This window comes from Myiozetetes cayanensis, unplaced genomic scaffold, assembly GCF_022539395.1.
Source record: "Myiozetetes cayanensis isolate MyiCay16 unplaced genomic scaffold, myiCay2020 scf9, whole genome shotgun sequence".
In the NCBI taxonomy this organism is placed as follows: Eukaryota; Metazoa; Chordata; class Aves; order Passeriformes; family Tyrannidae; genus Myiozetetes; species Myiozetetes cayanensis.
This window is the reverse complement of record NW_026088185.1, coordinates 24,078,474-24,103,291: the sequence shown is the minus strand read 5'-3', so window position 1 is coordinate 24,103,291 and position 24,818 is coordinate 24,078,474. Positions and strand designations below refer to the sequence as shown.

Genomic DNA, 24,818 nt, shown 5'->3' with positions numbered 1-24,818 from the left:
TTATGTAAGAGGAAAACTTTTTTAGCAATGGGACACTTAAATTGCCCCACAGCAGTATTTTGATATGGTTCATTCCTGCAGCCTGTTTAAAAATGTCTAAAAAATCTTTCATGGTGCAGCTTCCCTTTCTTCAGTAATAGTTTCATATCAGCAATATTCACAATGCCTTGCCAAGTCTTGTTGCAATGGTAAATTAATTGTAGAAGAAGAGAGACAAATTAAATGTTACGGGGTAAGGAGAAGGAGACACAATTTCAGCTGAATTTCAGAATAAATGGAAGAAACTCATGCAGCAAAGATCTAAAAAGATTCTTCCAATTTAAGCTTCACGAAGTCATAGATAGCATTGAAATATGTCACTGATCATTTTGTATTTAAGTAACCTAAAGGACAGAAGATGTGGTAATATGACACCTACCTATGATTAAACCAGGAGATACAAGGCAGTGCCATTCTAAAAGACATGCAAAGATTATGCAAGTGATAAATAAAGGAACATTTTCACAAATACAAAACATAGTAGACTAAAAAAATACTCTTTTATGTCATACTCACGTTTTTAATTGGAGCCAATGCTAAGAAAATGTGTTAAATGCCCAGCTATGTCTCTTAAGGGTGCATGGTATAAAATGTGTTTTTGTATAGTACCTTTCAAAGTGATAAACTCCAGGCACACTGTAATGTCTACTTCATCCAACTTTTGCAAAATGCAGGATGGGAATTTGTTTAGTAACCCGAAAAACCAGCACAAGACAACACTGACAAGACAATTCAGTAGTGTTGTAAGAGACCTTCTCTGAAGAAATTGGAAAAAAAAAAAAAACAATAAACTTTGAAAGCAGGAAACTTAGATCTTTCAAAACCATGCCAGAATAATTTTTAGGTAGTACGAATCAGAGTTTTTGATAAACTGGAATATACTTTTGAGGAAAAAAACCCCACCAGACAAACAGACATGATATTTTCATATAAAATATAGTATCTTTTTCTGAGAGCATGGTGAAAATAAATCATGGTGCTTTATGGATAATCTAACTGCTCTCAGTAGGCAGTTGAAATTGTGTTTTGCTTGCTGCTACCAAGAGGAGAAGTCCTGTTTTCCCTGACCTTGCCACATGGCCCATCTCCTCTTTTCTACCAAATGTGGTGTGCACTGGGCCTTGTTGTGAGTGACTGCAGTCACCAAAAGGGGATGGATGTTAAGTTAATGAGTTGGTGGTTCAGGAGCAAGGCAGGTCAGTTTGACAAGTTCACTTGTTTCATGAAACTCTGCCATGGGGGTCTGTGGGCGTTACACTTGTGCTGCTGCTGAACCTTTAGGAGGAATCTGCAGTTCTTTGCTCTCACACCCACAGCTGCTTATTCAGGCACAAGCGTTTGTGTGGCCAAGTGGTGAGGAGATTTTCTGGGGGCAGGGGGACTGGGCAGGTTCAGTGCACAGGATGGAGGTCCTGGCACAACCAAGGAGCCAGGTGGGCCAGGACCAGCACTGTGGTAGTCAAGACTCCAAGTAATCACAGCATAAGTGTCCGTATGCTAGGAGTTAATTTCTTCTAAGGACCTAATAGCATGCTGTGAATGACTGAAAGTGTAATTTCTAATAGATTTTCAGCATTTCATCTGTGATCTATGATTTCAGTGTCTCATTAGTTTGATTGTCATAATATTAGCAGTTTCCTAAATGGATACTTCCACAAGGTTATGAATATGCTCATTAATTTATTTTTATATCGTAGTTTATATCATAGTTGACTCATTTATGCAAGTCACATTTTCCTTTGAGCAATTTTTTTTTTTTTTTTTTTGCTGGTAATGATGACACATTCAGAAGTTGGAATTTGGAACACGTTTTTCATTTGTAACATTAGGTGCATTTTTGGGGAGCCTTCTAATGATATTTTTATATATCTTTTTCATTTTTCAGACAGAATTTCTTTGATCACTAAAGATGAAGCACAGGAAAGTTCGGTGACCGGTGAAGAGGCTGAAAAGGTATCTTTTTTTTAATGAGCATCTGTTTGTATAGAGACCTTGCTGTGGAACAGAAGACTTTCTTACATGGATAAACCTTTAGATGAATGAAACAAGATCAATATGAAGGAATAAGACTGTCCTTTTGCCACACAATTGAAATTGCCCCAATATAAAGCAAAAATAATTCCTTAGCATGTACCATGATGTTTTACTTTAATTGGTCTTTAGAAAGTAGCATGTCTTGACATTATCTGCAAATACCCTCTACAAAGAGTAGAAACTTCACCAACTCAGTGTAGTGCAACAGCAGTATACTATTTACACATACAAGATCGCTATTTGAACTTCATAGAAAGAAATGTCTTCTCACAGGTAGCACGAGCTCAAAAATCAAATACTTTTTATTGCCTAAACGTGTTGGGACCTCCAGCTGTTGAGTTTGCTATGGCTAGTTTTCACAAAATATGCAACGATACCAATATTTTCTACTTTATGCAGCCCTTGTGGTTGATGGATGTCATAGGTGTGATGCTGGTGTTATTCGTGATCATATGAGATCCTTTCGGAAATGAGAGTTTTGGAGTAATTGCACATATAATTCCTACAGATACATAGCACTTCAGTAACTGCAGTGATGAATGAAGGATGTCACAGTTACAAATGTGAATTCTAACGGGCAGAATGGTGCCTTCTGCTTGGAATAAAGCAGAATTCAGAAGTGCTGTCAAAAATTGTATTTGTGTGGAGAGGGTAAGATGGGAATTATTGTATCAGGCTGCTAGTTTGGGAGAAAGAAGGTCCTTGTGTTACAGACCCCCCAAAGGTAAACCTGTGGCTAAAATCACTAAGTATTTTGCAGAGAAGTAGCTTTTATAAAAGATGCCACATTGATTTTTGCAACTTTCAGGCCTTCCATTAGCAATAGTCAGAAGTGTGTAGAAGTAGGTTCTCGATAAATTAGTTAATGAGCAGGAAAAGGTTGTATTTTAGAAACTGCTTTTTTCATCTGTAACAATTTACCTCAAGGTGAAGAAGGCACAGAAATGAAAATGGAAAGCTAACAAACTAGGAGTCCAGAAGGTTGAGCACAAGTGTAGTGTACAAATGGTGATTTTTCTAGATGTGATGGACCTACTGGCTGTTTCTCATTACACATAAATGTACAGAGCAACTTTTTTCCCCAGTGGTGGTTTTAAAGAGTATCAAGGGTTTTTTATTTATTTCAAGTGCTGTGAATTTACTTGGAAACTTCTTAAGACAATGTTCTTCTTGAGAACTTTGCTTTCTAGTCTGAAACTACCATTGATGCTCAAAAAATATGCTAATGCTGTGTGAAATAGCTGTTCCTTAAGGATATCTCTACTAACCATCAAGCCCTTACAGCATTCTGTTATCTTAACTGTGAGCTTGTGGTAGCTAAAAAGTACTATGCCTGCATAGGAGTGCAGCACAAATTATAGAGTACCAAGGACTAATTTGGAGCTGCCAGACTAAGCTGGAGCAAAGTGTAGCAATGAATTTGCCCTATATGGAATGGAAGAAGTCCTACCAGAGATGGGATGGTGAAGGAAAAGAAGAAAACACTTCAAATGTTATAGAAACAGAAGTTTTTAATGTTGTTTAAACAGATCTTAAGATGGCTTTTCTGTATTTTGCAAAGTCTTTCTGTCTCCTTCTTGACACCCCCCTGTAAAGGACCCTTATGCAGGAGTGTTCTGGGCCTTCTCATTGGCCTTTGTTTCACCTCTTTCTATTGGCTGTTAACTCTACCTGATTGGGTTTTTCTGTAGTATCTTGACCTTGTCATTGGTCCCTTCTCAATCCCCCTGAAAGCCATATAAACCCCCACCCCCAGTAAACTCTCTCTTTCGTCCGTCCCTCAGCGTGGTTTGTGTGAGCTGCTTACGGGCTCATCGAGCCACGTGCTTGAGGGGTTGTTTGGGAGAGCATCACACCTCCAGAGAATGGTGTAACAGCCAGGACCTGAAGGTGCCCCCCCCTCCAAATCAGCCGTCGTAGCAAAGCATTTGTAGAGTGACTTCAAATTTACATTTCTGTTTACCATCATCCTACAATCAGCCACATGTTGCAGTAGAGGAAACTATTTTGTGATTGATTGAAGGTCATACAATCTCCGTATCTTCCCATTAAACTGGGGGAAATGAGAGAGTGCAAGAAATCAGCGCTGCAGCAGAGTTCTCTAACGTGGCAGTTACCTTAAATTCCAGAGTAATTGGGTTGCATCTCTTTGCTAACTAGGCAGTTGGCAGTCCTACTTACTCACTAGATAACCAGCTCCCCACACACTGTCCAAATACAAAACCAGAACCCTTATTTGCCATTGTTCATCAAGGGCTCATATGACTTTTTACTTAAACTGTAAGACTGCATATTCTTGGAGTAAGATCTTCAGGGATAGAAAATTTTATCTTGAGGTTATGGTGCTGGTCTAAAATCTAGTCCTGTTTGGTCCAGTTAAACCCAGTCACAGGTTTCCTGTGTGATACAAAGTCAGCATTTTCGTAGGTCTATAGCAGATTGCAGAAGTGGTTCATTTGTTTTCTGTACTGAACACAATATCTGTCACTAAAAGATTATATTGGAGTTTTCAAATATCCCTCAATAGGGTAAGAAGCAAGTTTTCTTCACCTCTGTAATAGATCATGTGCAAGCCTGTAGGTCACAGGCATGGCTGTTAGTGTGGTCCTGTGTGACACAAAAGCCTTTTCTCTTACGTCCTGGTTCCTACATGATAGTAGTTTCAGGACTGTTTTGGCTATAAGATTTCAGGTTTTATAGGGTTGCTGTCTGCAGGAGAAAGGAAGGCTGCTTATTAGAGAGGTTACAGGTAAAATTTCCTTTTTCTTTTTTACTTGAGGTAGCAATAGCCAAAAGTGAGTGGAAGTAGGTTCTCCACAAGTTAGTTAATGAGCAGGAAAAGATTGTATTTTAGAAACTGCTTTTTTCATCTATAACAAGGTAGGTTATCCATGCATGTTTTCCTATCACTGAGAAAATGATTTTAGATAGTTTTGTTGGGGTTTGCTTTTTTCATAATAGTGGATGTACTCATTTTATAGCATGAGGATGATAGGTTAAAAGAGCAGAAATGTCAAGTGCTTTTTCTGGTTACTTTGAGGAAGATAATGGATTTCAGCACAGCTATTATATGTAATTTCCTTTTGCATAAATGTAAAACAGGCTTTTGGAAAAAACCCCAGCTTTCAATATTCAGCGTTTGATGGAAATTTCAGGTTTCAATTTATTGCAAATCTTCATCGTACATTTCTCTAGCTTTTAGCTTTCTTTACCTAATTTAGTGTGAGAAAGCTAATTTTGAAAACTTTGAAAAATGTGCTGCTTTCAGAAATGCCATTTGACTCCTAATTAAGTGTGTAAAGATGAAATTTGATCTGGCACAAAAAGCCTTTCAGAACTGACAATGTCATTAGCTTTTAGTTTCATAGTATGTGCTTTATATTACTACTAGATTAGTAGATTAAGAACTCTTCCAACAAAAAGGATACACAGACATATAACATCTTGAAATTCTAATTCCTTCTGTCCTTGTCACATTCTGTTTTTTCAGTTACAAAATGTGTATGATAAGTTGAACTGAGCATGTTAAAACGTGTGTTGTCTGAAGTGAGCTGTCTACATTCCTCTTGATGTTGCTGTTTAGGATATAGGAAAGGTCTGACCTTTGGGTTCTGAGACAAATAGGCAGAGGTTGTCTACATCCTCTGTCTTTGGTGTTAACCAAATGTAATGTATTTGCTTTTCATCCTAGTGCATATGATAGCTGGTTCTTTCCCACAAGTGGGATGCAACAGGTAACGTCAGTATTTTATCCCGTGTCTAAAGCTGTCCCTAGTCCTCTACAGAAGGATCAGAATACTTTATTTGTTTAAAATAGTGTTTAAGCTTTTCACAGTTCAGGTACATTGTCTCAGAGATTGGTGGTGCTGGTAGGGATCCCATGGCCTCTTACACAGCCTCCATGGCTGTTACAGTTCAGGTCCTCAGCTGAACAGCAGTTTGCTTTCAGATGCCATCTGTTTGCACAAAAGAGTTGCATTAACTCTGAGCAGGTATTTGTAACCTGTTTAATGTGGTTATTTTCTAATTAGCTGTTCTCTTCCATCATCTAGAGTTACAGTGAAGTTCTTTCTGACTTAAGGATGATGGAACTCAAAGTCACGGAATGTGGCTTTTCTACCTCCTTGGCTTTGCATCCATCTTTTGTCTGGGGCAGGGTTGTTCCTGGCTCTGTGTGTTTGTTCTGGTGCATTTTAATACAGAAAAAAAATTATATTAAGGATATTGGTAAAAAGATTGTAACTAAACCTTGTAGACAACTGGATGCTTTTTTAAGTAAGAGTCAAGTATTGGTATTTTTTTCTACCATTCTAGCTAATTTTTTATTTTAGGCTAAGAGAAAAATAATTCAGAGGTAGCAGTACTTCAGGTATTGTCTATATGTTTGATTTCAGTTGTTGTAGTGTCTGAGTAACTTACCTTTCTCTTCTGTTTATAAATGTCATGCTTTAAGTAAAGGGCACATGGTGAGTTGTATCAGCAGCTACAGCAATAGTTTTACGTAATGAATTTTCTAATTTTAAAGACTGGCATTCTTGCATGTTTGAGGGTGGGTTGTTTTTTTCTTTTTAATTCATGTCTTTGCTCATTTGTTAAATGTTAATTGAATTAAGTGGGGAAACTTCTACACAGAACTAGTTCCGTGTTCTACACAGAACTGGAACGTTGTATGTAGGAAATGTCTTAAGTCATCGGTCAGCTCGTGTATGTATTTATATCAGTGGGGGCCAGTTTGTTATCTTTGAGTATTTTGTAGCTACATACAATATTACTTTTTAAAATTACATTTTTTTAAAGTTTAAAGTTATATTTTTTTAGAGCATAAACATGGCCAAACAGTAGTGGACAAAATTTCCATCTAACCCAGAATCCCATGTTTGCCAGAGGACAAAAAGGGATGGCTAGGAGAAAATGTACAATCCCAGGCTCCAGCCACTGATGTCTCAAGAACTTTTGTGCTTGAGGTTGTTTCTGTGAGCTTAGTAGATTTCAAATTATTTTTATTCTATGAAGTTTCTCCAACTCCCCCTGAGACTAGGGACTAATATTTGCAGAATCCTTATTGTAGCCTTAACCATGTGTTATCTGAAGAACCATATCCATTTGTCTAGATCTTGACACATTTCACCATAAAACCCTTTAAAAGCAATTTTATGAAATTTCTTGTAGTTGAAGATGATTTTGGAGAGTGGAAAAAAACTCTCTTTGTGATTTTTAATTTCAGGTGGATTTGTTTTGATACACAGATGAGACATTCTGTTAATTTAAACTTAAATGCTCTCAGCTTTGTCAGTATCACATAAATACATTTGTATTTTCAGTTCTTGGCTCCAAAAGAAATTAAAAATGAAACTCTGCCTCCTGCAGATGAAGGTGGCGATGTTGATGATTTGGTGAGTACCGTAAAGATATGATGTGGCTTTAGAGTTAAACTGTAACTGAAAGGTGCAAGGAGAGAGCACGAGTACTTCTTAAAGCAATAGATTAGAGTGCATGGCTTAAAAAACAGTAAAGGAATTGAATCAGAAAAGAGCCACATGAAATTACTTATTTGCTATTGTAAAATTTAACCAGGTGTGTAATTTCATGATGGCAAATACTATGTTACTACATAACATAGGTGTTTACGTAGGCAAAATGCGTGCTCTGGTGTGTTTCAAAACAGCCAGTGAGGCTGCTCATTTGATAGTGGATTGTAATAATTTACTATAATAGCATTTAACAAAGCTTGTATTTCTTGATCAGCTATTTGTGTGTGTTGAAAACTAAAAATTGTTTATGAAAAGATGTTTCAATTCTCTCAATTAAACTTCTCTGTATAGACTTACTGAAATTCAAGGATTTCAAGAGGTTTTATAATAAATATTTTAGCCATCTTTTACAGGCTGGATCTGTTTGACTCCAAAGCTTAAGCTGATGGTGTAGATGGTTTTAAAGAAGCTTCAATAACAGACAGATTTCTACTTTTGGATTGTACTTTTTAATATTTATAAGTTGTACATAAGTTTATCAGAAGATGAAATTTTTAGGTTTGCTTTTGTACTTTACAGAAGCTTAGTAATAAGCTCTGTGCAATCCATTTATGTTACATGATTTCCAAATTTGCTGTGTATTCTAAGCACTAAACACATGTAAGACATAACTTGAATCCATTGTGGCTCCCTTCAAATCTGTTTCTTCTGTTTGCAGCTGGACATGATGTGACTGGGTGATACATGGGAACTATACAAGCAAAGTTTTGGAAGAGATCTCCCTGTGAGATGGGGCACAAAAAAAGATGCTAATGAGAAGATAGTACTTCCATCTTTATTCTCTCAAATGAGAGCAGAAATCCCAGAAACACTTCTAGTTGGTATAAATGTCATCTGACTTTTCAAAACTAGAACAGAAGACTGAAATTATTTGAAGTATTTTGGAAGTAATAATAGCTTTAAGGCATCTTTTATTTTTTTTTTTTTTTCCTTTAAAACACTGGATCTAGCTTGTCCTTGGTATTGCTTTCAGCTAAACACTACCAAATTTAATGAGAATCTGTTCTGTTGCCTTAAGTTCTTGTTACATTGCCTGGGAAGGAAGACAGAAATGTCACAGTGAGGTTACCAGGTCATACTGAATCTTTAGTGGAGGTAATCCCTTAGCATTATTGTTACAGAAAGGAGAAAGTTACTATTTTCGTGCTTTGAAAGAAACCCCAACCAACCAACCCAAAACAAAAACAAATGAACAAAAAACAAATAAGAGAGAGGAGGGAAAAAACACCTGTGACAGCTGATAATAGTTAACACTGGTAACCAGGAGAGCAATCCAAAGTAGTCAAATACTGCTTAGAAAGAGATACTCAAATTTGATTACAGATGGGAGAGACAGTAATGACACATTCATACATGCTTGTTTGTTACAACCAGATTAATTCCATTATAATAAATGTGTAAAGATACTGTGAAAAATGGTATTAAGATCATAAAAAAAGGACAAAAAATCATGACCTGTAATTACAAAATGTGGAATATCTGCACTTCATACTGACCAACAGCTTCCCTGTGGGAAACAGCAATTGCTTTTTGCCTCTACTTCCCTTGACAGCAACCTGCTCTCCCTTCTCTGGCATCCTGTCCCAGGTGAGTTCATTGAAAGGGTTTCTCAAATGCAGATGGCAGGGAGTAAGTGATCTTTGTAGACCTTTATAGCATTTTATATTTCTCAACTGTAAATAAGAAATATTTGATCAGTGTTTTGATTGTCTTCTAAGGCCAATTTATGGAGTACAGCATGGACTGGTTTGTTTGGGGGTTTTTTTACACTTCATTTTTGTTTGTTTGTTTGTTTAATAAAAATACTTTTAAAATTGTTTCTTGTTGTCTTCAGAATCATGTTTGCTAAAATCAGGTGACCAGCTATTAAGTACTAAGAGAAACAATCTAAAGCCCCTGTTCTGGGCCTACATTGTGAACACTTAATATCAAAATTCCTCTACAGAAGCAGAGTGTAATTACTTATGCTGTTCTTTACAAACTGTTAAATTTCACAACAAGCCAATAAAATCATTTTTACCATATTGTAGAGATGATGAAAAAATCCTGGTCAAGACCTCAGATGAGATAGAATTACTTTGCAAATCAAAATAAGGATTAGGACTTTCTGATTCTTTTGCACCAATTGACCACATTTCTAGAGTGTTTTGCTTCTGGCAAGCAGTAGACATTTAGTTCATGGAGCAGTGCTGCATAGGTCTTATTGCTGCCTGTACGGCACGGTATGTACAGGTAGGCTCAGTGTGCTAATTGAGTTGATAGTACTGAAGAGAAGGATGTGAATTTATGACTCAAAACAAGTGAAAGCAAATTCTTAAAAGACAAGTAAAGTGTCTTTGATTCTGCCCAGCCTTCTGAGTATCAGTTATGAGAAGCTTCTGATCTGTCTTACTTAGGTCTATCAAATAGCAGCCCGATTTTACATTTGTTCTTTGGCAAAGGGCCAGCTTTCAGGTTCTTATTCAGTGACTGGAAGAGATCTTACACTTAGATTAAGCTTATTTTTCAGTTATAAAGTCTGACTTACTGTTTAGTAGTAGGTCTGACTTACTGTTTCCATTGAGAATACTCATCTTGAATTGCAGTACTGGCCAGTCTTCAGAAGCACTAGAGCAGTTAGTTGTCCACTTCAAAAGCAAACATACAGGAAACATCACACAACTTTTTCTTGCAAGCAGGAGAGCATCCCTTATCCTGTACTTAATAGAAATTGTCAAAGTGTTTAAAAAAAAAAGACTGGCTGTGATTTCTTTATATGTTACTGATTTATTTTCTCTTTTCCCCTGTAAGTAAGGCCTCTCTGGAAAGCTCTTGGTGCTACTGACATGGGGCAGTAACCTTGGTTAGGAAAAACCCCTCTTGTTTGCCGAAAGATCAAACTTATGATTGTTGTGTCCTTCTGTTAATCTACTGCTCTGATCTCTCTTTTGCTCTTTGGGCAGAATCAGCTTTGATGGAGGGGCAGTGATTTCAGCATTATGTTTTAAAAGTTTTTTGTGAAAGTTGATGCTGGGAAGAGGTGAAAGAGAAAGAAATAAAGAGTTCAGCCTTTTTTCCTCTTCTTTGGCTGGCCCAGTAGCTGAGCATACCAGCCAACAGCCTAATTGTCGTGTTGCATCAGCTCTATCATGTGTTGCCTAGTCTGCAGGTCCTCTTCCTTCTTCTCTTCCTTAATTAGGTGTGTGGACCAAAAACCCAATATTTTGCAGTGTGGACTTTGGGAGGTGGAAAGTATCCAGATATACCAGGAAGTGTAATTAATATGTGAGGGAGGTGGGATCATAGCATGAAACTCTGAATACTCCACAGAAAGGACAAAATACTGGTTTTGGGAGTCACAGAGGAAGAATCAGGCTCTTCTGGTGACAATGTATCATGAATTTGAAGTATCCAGGCCATATCAGTTCTGCAAATGAAGGTGGTTGCCCTGTCACTGAGTAGTGGGGTCTACTGACTCTAACACAGTTCTCAAGTTTGGTTTCATTCATTTTTGTATTCAAAAACCCAATCTGTGCTCTTGGACAGTTGTAAAAATGCCACAGAAGTAGCGGAAAATAACTTCCAAAACATTACATAGTTGAACACTTGTGATTTGTGTGATACTAATCAGCTTGAAATGAATGTCAGATCAACAGTATGGTGGCAACAGGTTTGGAGAGTTCTGGAAGTAAAGCTTCATCTCTGTCCTTAGAATGTGGCATAGAAGTATTGCACATACCATCAAAACACTTCAATGCAAGTAGATCTGTTCTGCTGCACTGTGGTCTCTTAGTGGCCAGGGTAGATTTTCATCTTCTTATCTTCCCTGATGTTTTGGTTTTGACAGAATTATCTGTCTGATGTTGGAGAAGGGTCTTTGGAATTAGAAAATGAGGAAGGACGATCATTTATGTGTGGAAGAGTGGAGAATCTATTTCAGTTGTGAATTCTACAAATGGGGCCATCTTTATATTCTGCATTTGAACATGACAGAAGGTAAAGGAGGAGTTCCCTTGTGATCTCATGTGGGTTGGCGATAATCTGGAAAGAAGAGTTTTGGCTTGTATTTTGTTAAACTGACAAATACATTGATAGATGTTCTCGCTGTGCTTGTAAGGAACAGAGTGGTTTTAGGTTTGTTCCACCTTGTGAAATAAGCAGTTGACTTCAGCTGTTGGTTTGTGACAGAGGAAAATTCATTTCCACCCAAACTTTAGCTTTGTTTCATTTTCCTTTCTATCTTCATTCTTCTCTTGCTGCCAGGACAGTAATGGAGCAGAGATGTAGAAAGCCTCTGAGGTTTCTTGTCCCTCTTTTAAGATGCAGGTTACAAAGATTATTTAAAAAGCAAAATGTTCCTAATACTAGCACAGGACTGGATGCCCACCCACGCTTGTATTTCTAAATGCTTTGAAGAACTACTGCATAAAAAGAACAGTTCTCTCTGTAAGCTCCACCGCTTAAAGGTGCTGGGAAATGAAGGCAGCATTTTCTGCAACAGATGACTTGTCTTTCTGGGTGTTGGAGTTTATGGATGTAACATGTATGTGCACTGTTCTGAAGGCAGCTTTGGGAGAAGTTCTGCGTCAGTTTGGACTCTTCTTTTCTTGCGATTACTGAACCTGAAAGTTTTAGAGGAAGGGATTACCGTGTAGTAAAGAAAATAAAGGAAACTAGAATAGTTTTCTTTTGTAATACAGTCATAATCTGATATGGAGAACTAAAATAGATACATTAAGACAAGGCTGTGATTTTTAGCCTCTCTTACTTTTCTCAAAGGATGAAAAAACACATTGAACTCTCCATAAAAGTTTGGAATAGAGGCAGAGATACTTTTTTCTATACAAGAAAATTACTTGGAAAACATTTGAACATAGCTTAGCTTAAAGTTTAATAATATTTTTCCATGCAGCAAGTTTTGATTAAGTAGAAGGATTAGTATGTCCCTCTAACCTTCCCATTTTAGTGTTTTGGAATAGTACTTGCATTCATGAAAATAAAAGAACTAAACACAAACTAGAAAACCTGTCCCTTCTTCTAGTTTTTATGGGCGAGGCATAACCTTAGTGCATCTGTGAGCTGAGCACCTTACGATGTAACCTTCACTCATCTGGCTTTCTCTGCACAGATTTATTGTACTTCAGTGACTCAAGTTGGACAGAAATTAATCTGCTGTTTCTTCCCAATAACTTTGTGAAGCCAGCATGACTAAGACATAGTAAAATGAATTTTATGCTTTCTGATGCCTCACCAATGCAAGTCTCAACTGTTGACCATCAAAACAACCTCTTATCAGCAACCTGAAGTACTCACAGTACTTTTTGCTGTAACCAAATAATGAATTATTTCACACCACTAAAAAGTACTCAAACTCATATAGATATATTTATTTACTGGTGTACTAATTTTTAGGACCCCTCTATGCATCAGGTCAACTGTATGCACTCCTATGAGAGTTTGGGAAGTCTTTGATGGAATGAGTAGGCTGACCATAGAAATGTATTTACTGTTGCTTTAAATGTATCAAACCAAAGGATTGTTTTTCTTCACAATCTTACTGAGTTCCAACTCTGTCTCATCCTTTCTTCCTATTTTAATGTGCAATAATAGGCAGTAATAACTGTCATTTTCTTTTCCTCCAGAAGGGAGTGAATCTTGCAGCTTTCAAGATATTAACAGAAAACAGAAATGCCTCCAATGTAGGGTATAACTAGAAACATTTTCTATCTGCTGTCTGAGACAATGCATAAAGGGAGAACAAGCCCCTGAGGAGACCAGCTGTGGTGCAGATATTTTTGCCTGAAGCATGTGGATCAGACATAATGCTAGGTAAAGGAAGGTAAAATAGCTGTTAGTACCTGATTATGGGAGTTTTATGTAGCTTGGATGTATGAGAATTCCTTCTCCAGCCTGCTAATGCAAGTAGTCAAATGATAAAGGTTCTCTCCCCATGGAGTCAGTGCATCCACAATGTGAAGAAATAGCCCCCTGTACTCTGTGACTTTTCACTAGAGTTACAGGAGCTGTATCAGAATCTTTAGGGACCCTTTTCTTACGAAAAGAGGAGGGGGTAGCGGGGAGAGAATTTTTTTCCTTTGGTCCCAAGCAGGGCAGCACAGAAGGCCCTGGTCTGAATGCACTTTTGCTGGCTAGCAAACATGAAAAACTTGAGGACACCTGCCCTTGCAGGGACCATATGCATAGCTAAGCTGGTTGGGTTTGCTGCACGTTGTTTGTAAGGGGCCTGTGGCTCTATCAAAAGGAATGATTTGAAAATTTGTGAGATGTGGTGGCCAGGCTTTTTGGGAGATTAGGAAGGTAGTTTAGATGAGGAGTGTTCTATAACAGGTAGAATCCTTAGTGAGGTAGATCAACCTGTAAGTAAAACAGAAATAAGCTGTGTGCCCTGTAGCTCCATTAAATTTTTTTAATTGTCTTATTTTCTAAGAATGTAAGAGAGCTAATCTGGTTCACTAGTGGAGGACAGCAACATTAGAGTTTTACTCCTAGTTCTGCAGAAGACTCATCTGGGACCACTTAATCTCTCTGCCTCTTGGTTATCCTCCCTTTGCAATTGGGGAAAGTTGTTTACTTTTGGTGTCTCGCAGGGAAGGCAGTTGAAAGACTTTTAAAGGGACTTCAGTTGGATGAGACTTCATATAGAGAGGGTATGTCAGTGCAAAAGTTTTATGGCAAAAGATTTGGGAGGTGGGAGTAAATGAAGAAAATAGCAAGTTATTGTGGCGCTCCCTGGGACATGAGGAGAACATGATCATTAGTCTTGAGGAGAAGTGGAGCAGCGGGAATTCCACAGGCAGCAGGAATATGTGAGAGGCAGACATTAAACAGACAAAGATCGAGAGATTCTGGAAGAATGAAGGATCAGTTATTCCACTTAATGACTTTGAAAGGCAAGGAGAGGAAACAGATGAGGTTTCAAAGCTTATTATTAAAAAGAACAGCCTTTCTATATCTCTTCCACAGTCCAGAAAGAAGGAGCTGTTTTACATAATGAACATTTACTTAACAGTTCTCCCAGACACACACACACTGACCTATTTAAAAATGCAAATGGTCACAAAGTTCCCTTCGGGCAGCAGTGACAAAATCAATGTGGAAGGAATAGGGTTAGTCTGGCAAGACAATACTAAATTGGATTGCAGCTTGTCCGTAAGAGATTTTTCCGCAGTCCTCAGGAAATGGGAGCTTTAGCATTTGAATGACTCACAGCTCAAGGTCTACACATGAGATTGTGTATAATCCCCCTTAACTTAAAGCTGACGATGACTCAGAAGTAAGAACTGTGATGAAACAGAGGGCATGTGAAAAAGAACAAACAATGAGGAGAGAAAAACCTTTCGCTACCAACAGTTCACTGTAACTTGAAACACAAGAACAACACATACCCAAGGGGACCACTGGAAATCAAGGGAACATAAAATTAAGCAAATATTTTCAGAGCCAGTGTGTGCTGGAAGGCAGGACCAGCTTTACCTTCCGGACAATCTAGTTCTTCACAGAAAAGATGTGAGCAGTTTCAGAGATTTAGTGTGGGATAAAGAGAATTGAAAGACAAATCACAGCTACATGGAGAAATATATGTTAGGTATTCAAAGCAAATTGTTTCAGTTTAACTGCTAGAGTTTTTGTGCAGGAATTTCCTTGTGATGGAATCTGGCCTTTAGGTTGCCAGTATTTGGTCTTGAAAAATTACTCTGGGCCAGGCTGTAAATGGTTTGAGAGTGGTACCAAAACTTCTTCTACAGGATGAATGAAACTGAAGAAAATACTGAAGCTTCTGTGATTCACTCAGTAGCTGCAGAGTGACCAGAATTGTTGGGATGAGGTTCTTTATTTTGTTTGGCTTTAAGTCATAGAATAGTTTCAGTTGAAGTGGCCTTTAAAGGCCACTTAGTTGAAGCACTCTGCCATGTTTCTTTAAAGAAACCCCACCTTCCAAATCCTAGAAGAGCAAATGCATCTGAAGATAACTTACCCGTGTCTGTAGCCTTCATTGTACAAAGATTTCCTGAAATCTCTGGGGATTTCCTGTGTGCTCTCAGAGACAGCACAAAACCAGCCAGTGGGGCAGAAGTTGATGTCGTCGTTGTACCACAGTTTTCCTCTGGATAGCAATGATTGCACACAGGATACTGAGGCAAGATCACCAGGCATGCCAAGAACTAGCAGCCTGGTGGCTCAGGTTCTAAAGAGCTCTGGCAATAGAGTGCAGGGAAGCTTGCATGACTGCTGTGAATGCTGTTCCTCTATGCTCTTTTGGGGATTTGTTTGGTACCCAAAAAACCAGACATGTCTGTAGAGCACGAATTGCTCCCTGCATGAATTAAAGGCATCAAGGGAACTGAGAGAGGAGAAGGGAAAGATAACTCAAAATATACATACACAGTTTGGGATTAGATAGCAACTGAAAAAAAGTAGTGCTTCAAGACAAGGAGGGAGGAAATTGAATAGATGAGGGGATATCATTTAGTATGAGAAGTGAGCAAATCACGTCAAGCACATTCCCTTAGGATTCATTCAAACTGACACACCCAGGTCCTAAGGAGCAGCACAGTACTGCAGAAAGGAAAAAAAAAGTTCTTTCTTGGACTTTCTGTGGCTTTTGGGATTTAGTTGTGTGTCATCAGCTCAAAATGCTATTTGATAATAGAGAGTTCTTGTAGCTTCTATGCATGGAGCTTGTCCATATTTGTAGTGTATAAACCGGTCTGTATTAATGCCCATTAGCTGTTTGTAGATAACACCCAGGTGTCTTAGAGCTGCAGTTCCTTAATGGAATGCTTTTAACAATGATTACCCAGACTTGCATTGCTTGCTGAGGGCATTAAAAAAAAAAAAAATCACAACATAGGGCTATAGAATTTCTCTAATACACCAGACTTTTCATAGGCAGTCATGCATTCCATACTAGACAATTCCATTCTCTTGTATTCTTTCAGTGGGCTAATTGAAGCCAAATTTGTCACTTTTGCCAGCATTCCTGTAGAGGCCTTGAAAGGTGCATGTATGGGAATCCAGGGTGGGGTATCATGGTTATCCTGCCTGCCTGCCTGTGCAGCCATCCTTGGGAAGCTGCACCTGCAGCAAAACAAGACTAACATATAGAAAAAGGTTTATCAAAATGATGACGTAAACAGCCTTCACTCCCTGTGCAGTTGTTTTTTCTGAGTTCAATATGGTGGGAACTTTTTGGTAACCCAGAGTCAGGCTCTCACTTTCTTCATTTCCTTTGGGAAAGGTTGCTTCTATGGTGGTGATGTCTGTGAATGTGTCAACACATGTGCACAAGTGACAGATATTCCTATACAAGCCCACAGTTTCATAGCAGTACAGGACAAACACTGGCATCCTCTGAATTAATTTTTAAAATATGAAATAATGGGTTATGGTCTTCTCCTGTCTTTGCATGCTGTTTTAATTTGGAGCAAGAAGAAGTTAGTGCTTTATGAGGTGCCAGAGGCTGTGTGTGTGTGATTTATATTTTTTTACCAGTGCTCTGAGATCATTAACAGGCTCATTTGCTGACCAGCTGACTGTTAACACCCTGGGATGAAAGGTATATTTTATATTTATTGTCAGAACTTGGGGATAGTCTCACTTATCCCAAGCTCAGCAGGCCTTTGGGCACAAAATGTGTTCACATACGTTGCCTCTTGTGTACAGAACAGAAAACAAAGCAATCCCTTCAACTGGGTGATCCTTCTCTGTGAGATGTTAAGGGAAAGGCATCGTGTTGAGTGGCAGTGACTTTACTGGTTGGTGTTTGAGCAGCTCCAAACTTTCATGCTTTGTTGTGAAGCGTCACAGAAATGCCACCACTCCGAACTAGCAGAGGGGTGTTGGAAGTGAGCTGGCCTGGCTCTGTGTGCAGTATCCAGTGTCCAGTCTTTCCTCCCTTACCATTGCCATGGCTCTGCTCTGTGTTTCTTACCTTCACCACATTAGGTTTCTTGTACAGCTGCTGTCCCACTGCTTTTGCATATGAGTTTGAGAATGCAGAGATCCCACATCACACTTAGTGGGTAAGAAGCAAGGAGTGGTTTACAAACTGCCTTAGGCTGAGTGTGTGGAGGCTCTTGCTGTAACCATCTCCACCTCACTGGTCAGCAGAAAGGGAAGACATGATGGTTTCTGGAGAGAGGACCCCACATGGAAGCACTGTAACTTTTCTTTTTCTATCTCTTTCCACGCATGGCACCTTCTCAGTGTGTCCCCCTGCCTCCTTCTTGTGTCATATGCACGTACAAAGCACTTCTGAACTTGGCTACAGGTGTCTGTCCAGTTTTGCCCTCTTACTAGGATGCATCTCCAGCCATATGACAGCTTCCTCCAGTCTGTTTTGCTGCTGTGCTCCAGTCTCAGCTCTTGCCTTCAGATGAAATCAGCAATGTGTGCTGCACTTCCAGGTTTGGGAGTCACAACCACTTGGGGGCTGGAATGAGACCCCTCAAATCCTTCTGTTAATGGCTTTTCAAAATTCACCTCTCCAGAAGGATACCAAGGAGGTTTCAAGGCACCATCTCTGGGAACAGCTATTTTTCCAGTGCTGCATGGTAGACCTCTTGCCAATTTATTTTCTTTAGCACTAGGGTGCTCCATTATAGCTTTTCATCTTATTTCTGCTGTACAACTAATCTCTGTTTTCTGAGGCCAGTGTCAACCTGGTGACGGATAATTATATCTCCCTGAGTCTTCCTGTGATCACTAGTTCCTGAAAATCATTTTGGGTGATAAGGTGAAATCAACTTGCATTATAGTGCTGCTATATGAGCAATTCTGGTCTTAAGCAGGTGTATTTAATTCATGTCCAGAACCTTCTACGAATGATGAACCAAGGATTCTGGTTTCCCTGCTGCTGAATTTCTAGCATGTACAGGTGGTAGGGTTTTCTCAGTGAGAATCTGCTAAAAAGATTTCAGAACTTTGTGTGTTTATTAATAACTTAGTGGCACAGAGAGTGCTGTAATAGCTTACTTTCATCCTGAGGTTTTCAAAAGAAGATTGTGTTGCTCCTATTTTTCAGATGAGTAATTTATAATGTAGAGGGGTATTATGAACACAGATAGGTCAGTATTGCTAGAAATTTAGTTATAGACAAGGCAAGATTGTTTCTGTGGGGGATTTTTAAGATGTCCATTTTGTGCTGGGACACAGCAGCAAAGGCTGTGCTCTGCCTGCAGATTATCTGTGCATGCTACCATGTCCCAAGGCTGCATTGATTTCCTTGCAGAGTTTACAAAGAAACTGTTCTCCAACCACAGGCCTTGAGGGTAGGTGTCCTCAGATGATGTCTGCAAAAATAGGTTAGATCTGAAAAAAATCTAGTGAAGGCAAGCTGGTCGTGCTGTTCCCTTACCCCCTTATTGTATATCCTACTCAAGAGGCTAAAGCATTTTCTAGCACTAACAGTTTCAAATTCAAATCCTTCCTCTACCTCATTCCTCTTGGCTGTTAATCTCTAATTTTAGTCTTTACCACTGAAGATGTGCTCTTTTGTATATTCTGTAATTCTGTAATATTCACTTGGTGACCAGCTGGAAGCTACATCTACATCTACCAGGTGACTGTGAAGCACCAACCTAGAGCTGCATTTGCTCTCAGCCTCCTTTGCAGGCAACATCCCCTCTGGACCACCAGCTACTTTGCTCTGAGAGCCTCTTTGCTCTGAGGACAATGTCTATCTGACTGCACTATGAATAAACAAACCCTGTATTTTGCACTTCAGGAGGGATATATAGTAGAAAGGTGAAGGGAGTGGACTGAAAAAAAAAAAAAAAAGACATCATTTTACAGTAAAGGAGAGCTAAACTTTGCTGTGGGTTTGCCACAGATACTCTGCACCTTACATTCAATGTACTCCTCACTTCCATACATGATTGCAGAGTGCCCATTTATCTGTGCAGTGAATAGATCCTCCATCTGAATCATGGTGGAAGTGCTGCATTTACTTAGTGACAGCTCTTCCTCCAGCTGCTCTTTGGAGCTGAACTCTGCTCGCTGGGCTACAGCGAGTCATCCAGCTTTGCACTTTTTTCCATACAGTTTGTGTGACAAAGGAGTGATTTTTTTAGCTCAAATAAGACTGAGCATAGATGATCTTTTAATGAAGTGATCTTTGTGCCTGATTGTATTAACATCACAGGGAGACAAATGTACTCGAGCTGCGAAGAGCCCCCTGCAGCTATAATTAGATAATAAAGAGGTTCATATTGATCTGTAGATCAGCATGAGGAAGGAAAGAGCGTCACCCATGTATGCTTTCAAGACTGAAAGCTGGTGCAGGCTGCAGAGAAGTCAACATAGAATTGTGATCCTAAAGCAAAAGCTTCAGCCATCTCATCTGATGCTGGCTCCACCTATTCAGCAAAAAAGATGGCCTTGAGCTGAGTCCGTGCCACTGAGGTTTTTGGGGTCACTGTGTTGCCTGGATGGAGCTGTGTCTGAATTTGTATAGTGCAGCTGAGAGAGCACCTGCACTTAGCTGATCTAGCAAGATCGATGTGGTGGTCTGGTGACCTAAGAAAAGTCATCACGAAACTTCCCTTATTTGTTGGCACCAAGCTGGCTTGTGAACTACTCAGTGTTACAAGCAACAACTGGGGATCTGTAAATTCACGACTTCAGTGCTGTCGTCCTGCACAGCTGGTACTCCAGCCCTGTCTGTTAGAGGAGGGAAGGCACAGTCCTCAGGTGGGGCTCTGATTTAGGGTAAACACTACTTAGCAACAACTAAGATATCAGTGTGTTACCCACATTATTCTCATATTAAATCTAAAACACAGCACTGTACCAGCTACTAAGAAAAACATTAACTCTCCCCCAGCTGAAACCAGGACACTGCTGTAGCCCAATGTGTAGGGTTCACTGTCTCATGCAGCTGCCTGAGATCCTCGCTCCAAATGCAACAAACATACTCCCTTTCAAATAGGCCTTCACTCCCTTGATTGCTTTTTAAAATGTCTAAAAGAGCATTTGCAAAACTATTAAAGGAATCTGTTTATGCTTAATTCTGTGGGAGCATCCAAGAGGGCTCCAAACTCACTTGCTTCTCTGCAAGAGGCTGTTCGTGCACTCTTTGCTGTCTGCTGCAGCTTGGTTGGTGGAGGAGACAATGCAGGAATGTGCCATCAGAGTTGGTGGTGTTGTCTGCCTGGCAAATCGAAGCATATGAAAGGATTTCACAGATCTTGTGTGCTACCAGCCATATTTTATGTGCTGGTAGTTAATTGGTGGTACCTGTAATTAGGGCTTATCAGTTCTACTTTGTAGTTTTGCTGTGAGTTTCTACCCCCAGGGGAGGTAGTTTAGGTCAATTGTCTGTGCAGAGCTTTGAGCAAGACTTTAACTGCAGTTTTTAGTACTGCTCAGCACAAGCCCTCGTTTGTCATTTCTGGTACACCCTTTGCTTTGTTCAGGTTTTGTGCAAGAGGAACAATGAACTTCCAGTACTCCTTTGTTTGAGACCAACTTACTGGGCAGTTCTTGAGCCCTTTGGTAAATTCAACACATCTTTTACAGTTTCTTGGACAGGCATCTTTCCCCTTTCTGTGCTTCAGAAGGGATATTTGGCTCAGAGGCCATCTGTGAAGGAAGTGTGAAAATGCAGTGTTAAGGACATGAGATGGAAAGGCATGAGAAAAGTGTAATAATTTTGTTGGAGAGGAAGATATTAAAAGATGTACCATATACATGGGTGAGGGGAAAATAGGTCAGGTTAGAGTGGAGCCTTAATCAAAAATTATCTCTAATTCCTTCAAACCTTGATGGTGCTTCCGTCTCTTGAACTGCATTCTTATCAGCTGAACTGAACCAAACTGCTCAACTCCAGACTTGAGTGAAATACTCTGAAACAAAATCTGTGATTGCAGGTCTCAGACCAAAATCAAAATGCTAGGACCAATGTGTTGCATTTTGATTGTATTTTTGCTGGTTTACATACCAATACAGTTTCACTGACTTCAGCAGAGAGATGTTTATTTTTTTATATTCTTGCAGATAAAATCAGTCCCTCTGCATGTCCAGATACTACATATATGTGAAAATAAGGCAGCTACACTACAGCAGCTGGTTAGCCAAGAACTACACAACATCAGAGAAGAGTTGGTTTTATTCTCTTTTCTTCCTCCTCTCACAGCTTCTGAAGGTAGAGAGACTCTCCTGACATTGAGAACTGAGAATGTAATTAACAAGGGTCTAATGTGCCAGTCTAATTAATGCTTCTCTTGACTGTCCATGTCAATAGTGCTGGGTAATTGTAGGTATTAATTGATTTATAAAATGAGAGTTAGAAAGTGATTTTTATTACACTTCTACTACATGCCTGTTTGTGGATGAACAGGACAGAAGTGTAGTAGAGAATCACTAATTCAATATGACACTTGTTTTGCAGTGTGGCAGGTTACACCAAGTACTTCTGTAGCACCTGGTCTATACAGTGGATAAAAATAACATTGGGGCTTACCTTGAACTGACAGTGGTAAGAAAGAAATTTGAAGCTAAAGTTATACCCACATCCCCATCTTACCTTGTAATGGCCAATGCAGGGAGCCTGGAACGATGGTTCTGCTTGCAGTATGCTGCAAGGCTTTCATGTTGTTATGAAAGTTGTTTCTTCTAACCTGATTTTTTTGGAGGGAGTTATGGCTTTAACATTAAAAGTCAGTATGTGAAGTGGGCTTAAACCTAAAACGGGGTAAAAAATATCCCTGCCCTTGGAGAGCAGTTCCTTGGTACCTTTTCTGAATGTGCAGTCTTTTGGGGGCTGGACAAGAGAGGAAGGACATTTGGAGCATAAGATCACTTAAATGTGTGATACTGGGAAGGGACTGAAAGTAAAGAAATTTGAAAAACCCCAAACCCCTACCCCATTCTTGCTCTCTCTTTTTAGAGTGGTCTTTAGTTGAGTTGCAGATGGAGTCAGAAAATCTGACCCAAATCTTAGTTTGAGTGATGGATTCACTCCACAGTGGATGCACATGTCTGTACATATCTGTCATGTCAACTGATCTGCAGAGACATGCTGCATTATCTGCTTTCTGAAGATGGCTTAAAATGCACTGGCAGAAGATTAACTTTCTTTTGCCCTTTGGGCTCAGGGGATCCCGGTGTTCTGAAGAGATACTTGCATGACTCTGATCTAGCTGGCTTTTCTGAGATGCCCAGGGCACACCTGCATGCTTCTGTTCTGCATGGTACAGACATACCTTGGGGCAGCTGGGGCTCACCTGAGCAATGACAGCTCCTCCTGTGTTTCGGTTACTCTTCAATAATGTTAATCCTTTGAACATCTGGTCTGTCCTAATTTCTCTTCCATTTTTCTCCTGGGAAATCTAGGTATGGATGTGGCATCTGTCTTTCACCCTCCTTTGTTTAGATGGAGACAAAGAGTTATTAGTATTTGGAAATGGCTGCTGCATCTGTTGGAAAGTGCCTTCCTACCACTGCCCTTTCAGATCTATTTCTTTCCTTAATTATTTACCTCTTTTTCTGTAACTGGAAAAGGGGTCTGTTGTTTACTCTACTTGTATGTTAAAAGTTCCTTTCCATAGTGAACCCCCCTGAAACACTTTAAGAACCAGCTACTGTAGTTTGAAACAAAAGCCCCGTACTTGTTGTCCTCTGCTTACTTGCTCCTGTTTTACTCTTCAATAGGTAGTTTGTTTTCAATTACTGAACTAAAGACCCAGAATATAATCACCCTCTCTCTAAAGTGAGTGTGGTTAGACACTGGAATAAGTTGCCCAGGGAAGTTGTGGATGCCCCATCCCTGGAAGTGTTCAAGGCCAAGTTGGGTGGGGCTCTGAGCAACCTGGGCTAGTGGAAGGTGTTCTGGATCATTCCAGGGGATTGAAACTAGATGACATTTAAGGTTGCTTCCAACACAAACCAGCCTATGATTATAGAGCAGTGATCTCTGTATTAACTTCAACATGTCTAATCCCACTGTCTCCTGTGCCATTCCAGCATGGAAAGCTATGGGAAGTTGCAGCCTGCATCATGCTCAGCTGAGGCTGCTGCTGTAAGGAGGATTCTCCCCTTGTCCTCAGGAGAGAGGCAGTGTTTAATGAGAACAGCTGTTGTTCTTCAACTCGCTGATGCCTAAAACTGACTGGCAGTCAGTGGGATTATTGTATTATGGTCGTATTAACTAATCACTGATGATAATTGTTATTAATCATTGTCCTGGATCTGTAGTATGAAGAAGCCTTAGTTCCTCAGTTGTTACTGTTTGAGGTGAAATGCAAGAACTGCTTAACAATGCCTAAGTAGGATAAAAATGGAAGAAAAGGTTTTTTCCCTCTGAAAAAAGCAACTCCTTGCAGTGCAAGGTCTCCAAACTACACATATAAGCTGCGCTGGCTTTGAAGATGGTCTAGGTGTCATCTAGCCCTGTTTGCTGCAAAAGAAAATGGTCTTTCATGGTGTTCCTTCAAAATCCCATTGTGTCCCAGCCAGGCTTAGTTTGCAAGACTGATGATCAGTGCAGACAGAGGGCAAAAAATGAAAAGGACTAATTCCTTCCCACTGGCTGTGGCCATTTTTCCCTGCAGTACACAGACAACATCTTTTCCATTTAAATGGTTGTGCATTAGGGATTTCCCCTTTTTACTTCTTTGGAAAGTGGTCCTGGAGTCTAGGATTTCTCACAGTAGACAGTCCTTTGATCAGATTCGTCTTGTTGGACTTAATGAACCTTATGTGTCCTTTCCAACTCAGGATGTTCTATGGTTCTGTTCCTCATGCCCTCTCTTTGCTCCTGACTGAGTCAGGGCACACAGTCTGTGTCTGGTTTCTGAGTCTTTCCTTGAGGTTCCCACAGGAAAATTTAATTTGCCACCACTTTCTGAGCAACTAGTTCTTCTTTTTGTCATTCTTTGAATGATGAACACTGGAAACATTGGAAGAGTTCAGCTCCCCACTGCATTTCCAAAATCCTGCTTTGTCAGGACTGGTTACAACTATTCCAAGGAGAACAGAAACTCAAGAGCAATATTTAACCCATTCATTACAGATTGGAGAGTCTGGACAGAGGACAAAAAGGGCCAAAGCCTCCTTAATTTCCTCAGCAATTCATGTCCTTTACTGAGACTGCACCTTCCACTGATGTTGAGAGGAGAGAAAGAAAGGGGAGAGAGAAGGAGATCAAACAAGAAATTAAAATTGCTAGGCCCCAGCTCCCAGTGTTACATCAAAAGATTAATGCACCAGGTGGGG

General features: G+C 39.7%; 1 protein-coding gene and 1 long non-coding RNA gene across 2 annotated transcripts in view; one reads left to right on the top strand and one right to left on the bottom strand.

Moving 5' to 3' along the window:
* XRCC5 (X-ray repair cross complementing 5) overlaps positions 1 to 9,423 on the top strand; it is a 50,656-nt gene extending 41,233 nt beyond the window's left edge. The window contains exons 19-21 of the mRNA XM_050339826.1: positions 1,925 to 1,992; positions 7,395 to 7,466; positions 8,263 to 9,423. Coding sequence (XP_050195783.1) covers positions 1,925 to 1,992; positions 7,395 to 7,466; positions 8,263 to 8,277 — 155 coding nt within the window. The 3' untranslated portion in view covers positions 8,278 to 9,423. The remainder of the gene's footprint in view (positions 1 to 1,924; positions 1,993 to 7,394; positions 7,467 to 8,262) is intronic.
* LOC126652738 (uncharacterized) lies at positions 8,516 to 23,194 on the bottom strand. The gene is made up of 2 exons (XR_007632036.1): positions 22,829 to 23,194; positions 8,516 to 12,205 (listed from the first exon to the last, which is right to left on the bottom strand). It is a non-coding gene; the product is annotated as an uncharacterized LOC126652738 (long non-coding RNA).
* Positions 23,195 to 24,818: the final 1,624 nt, after the last annotated feature.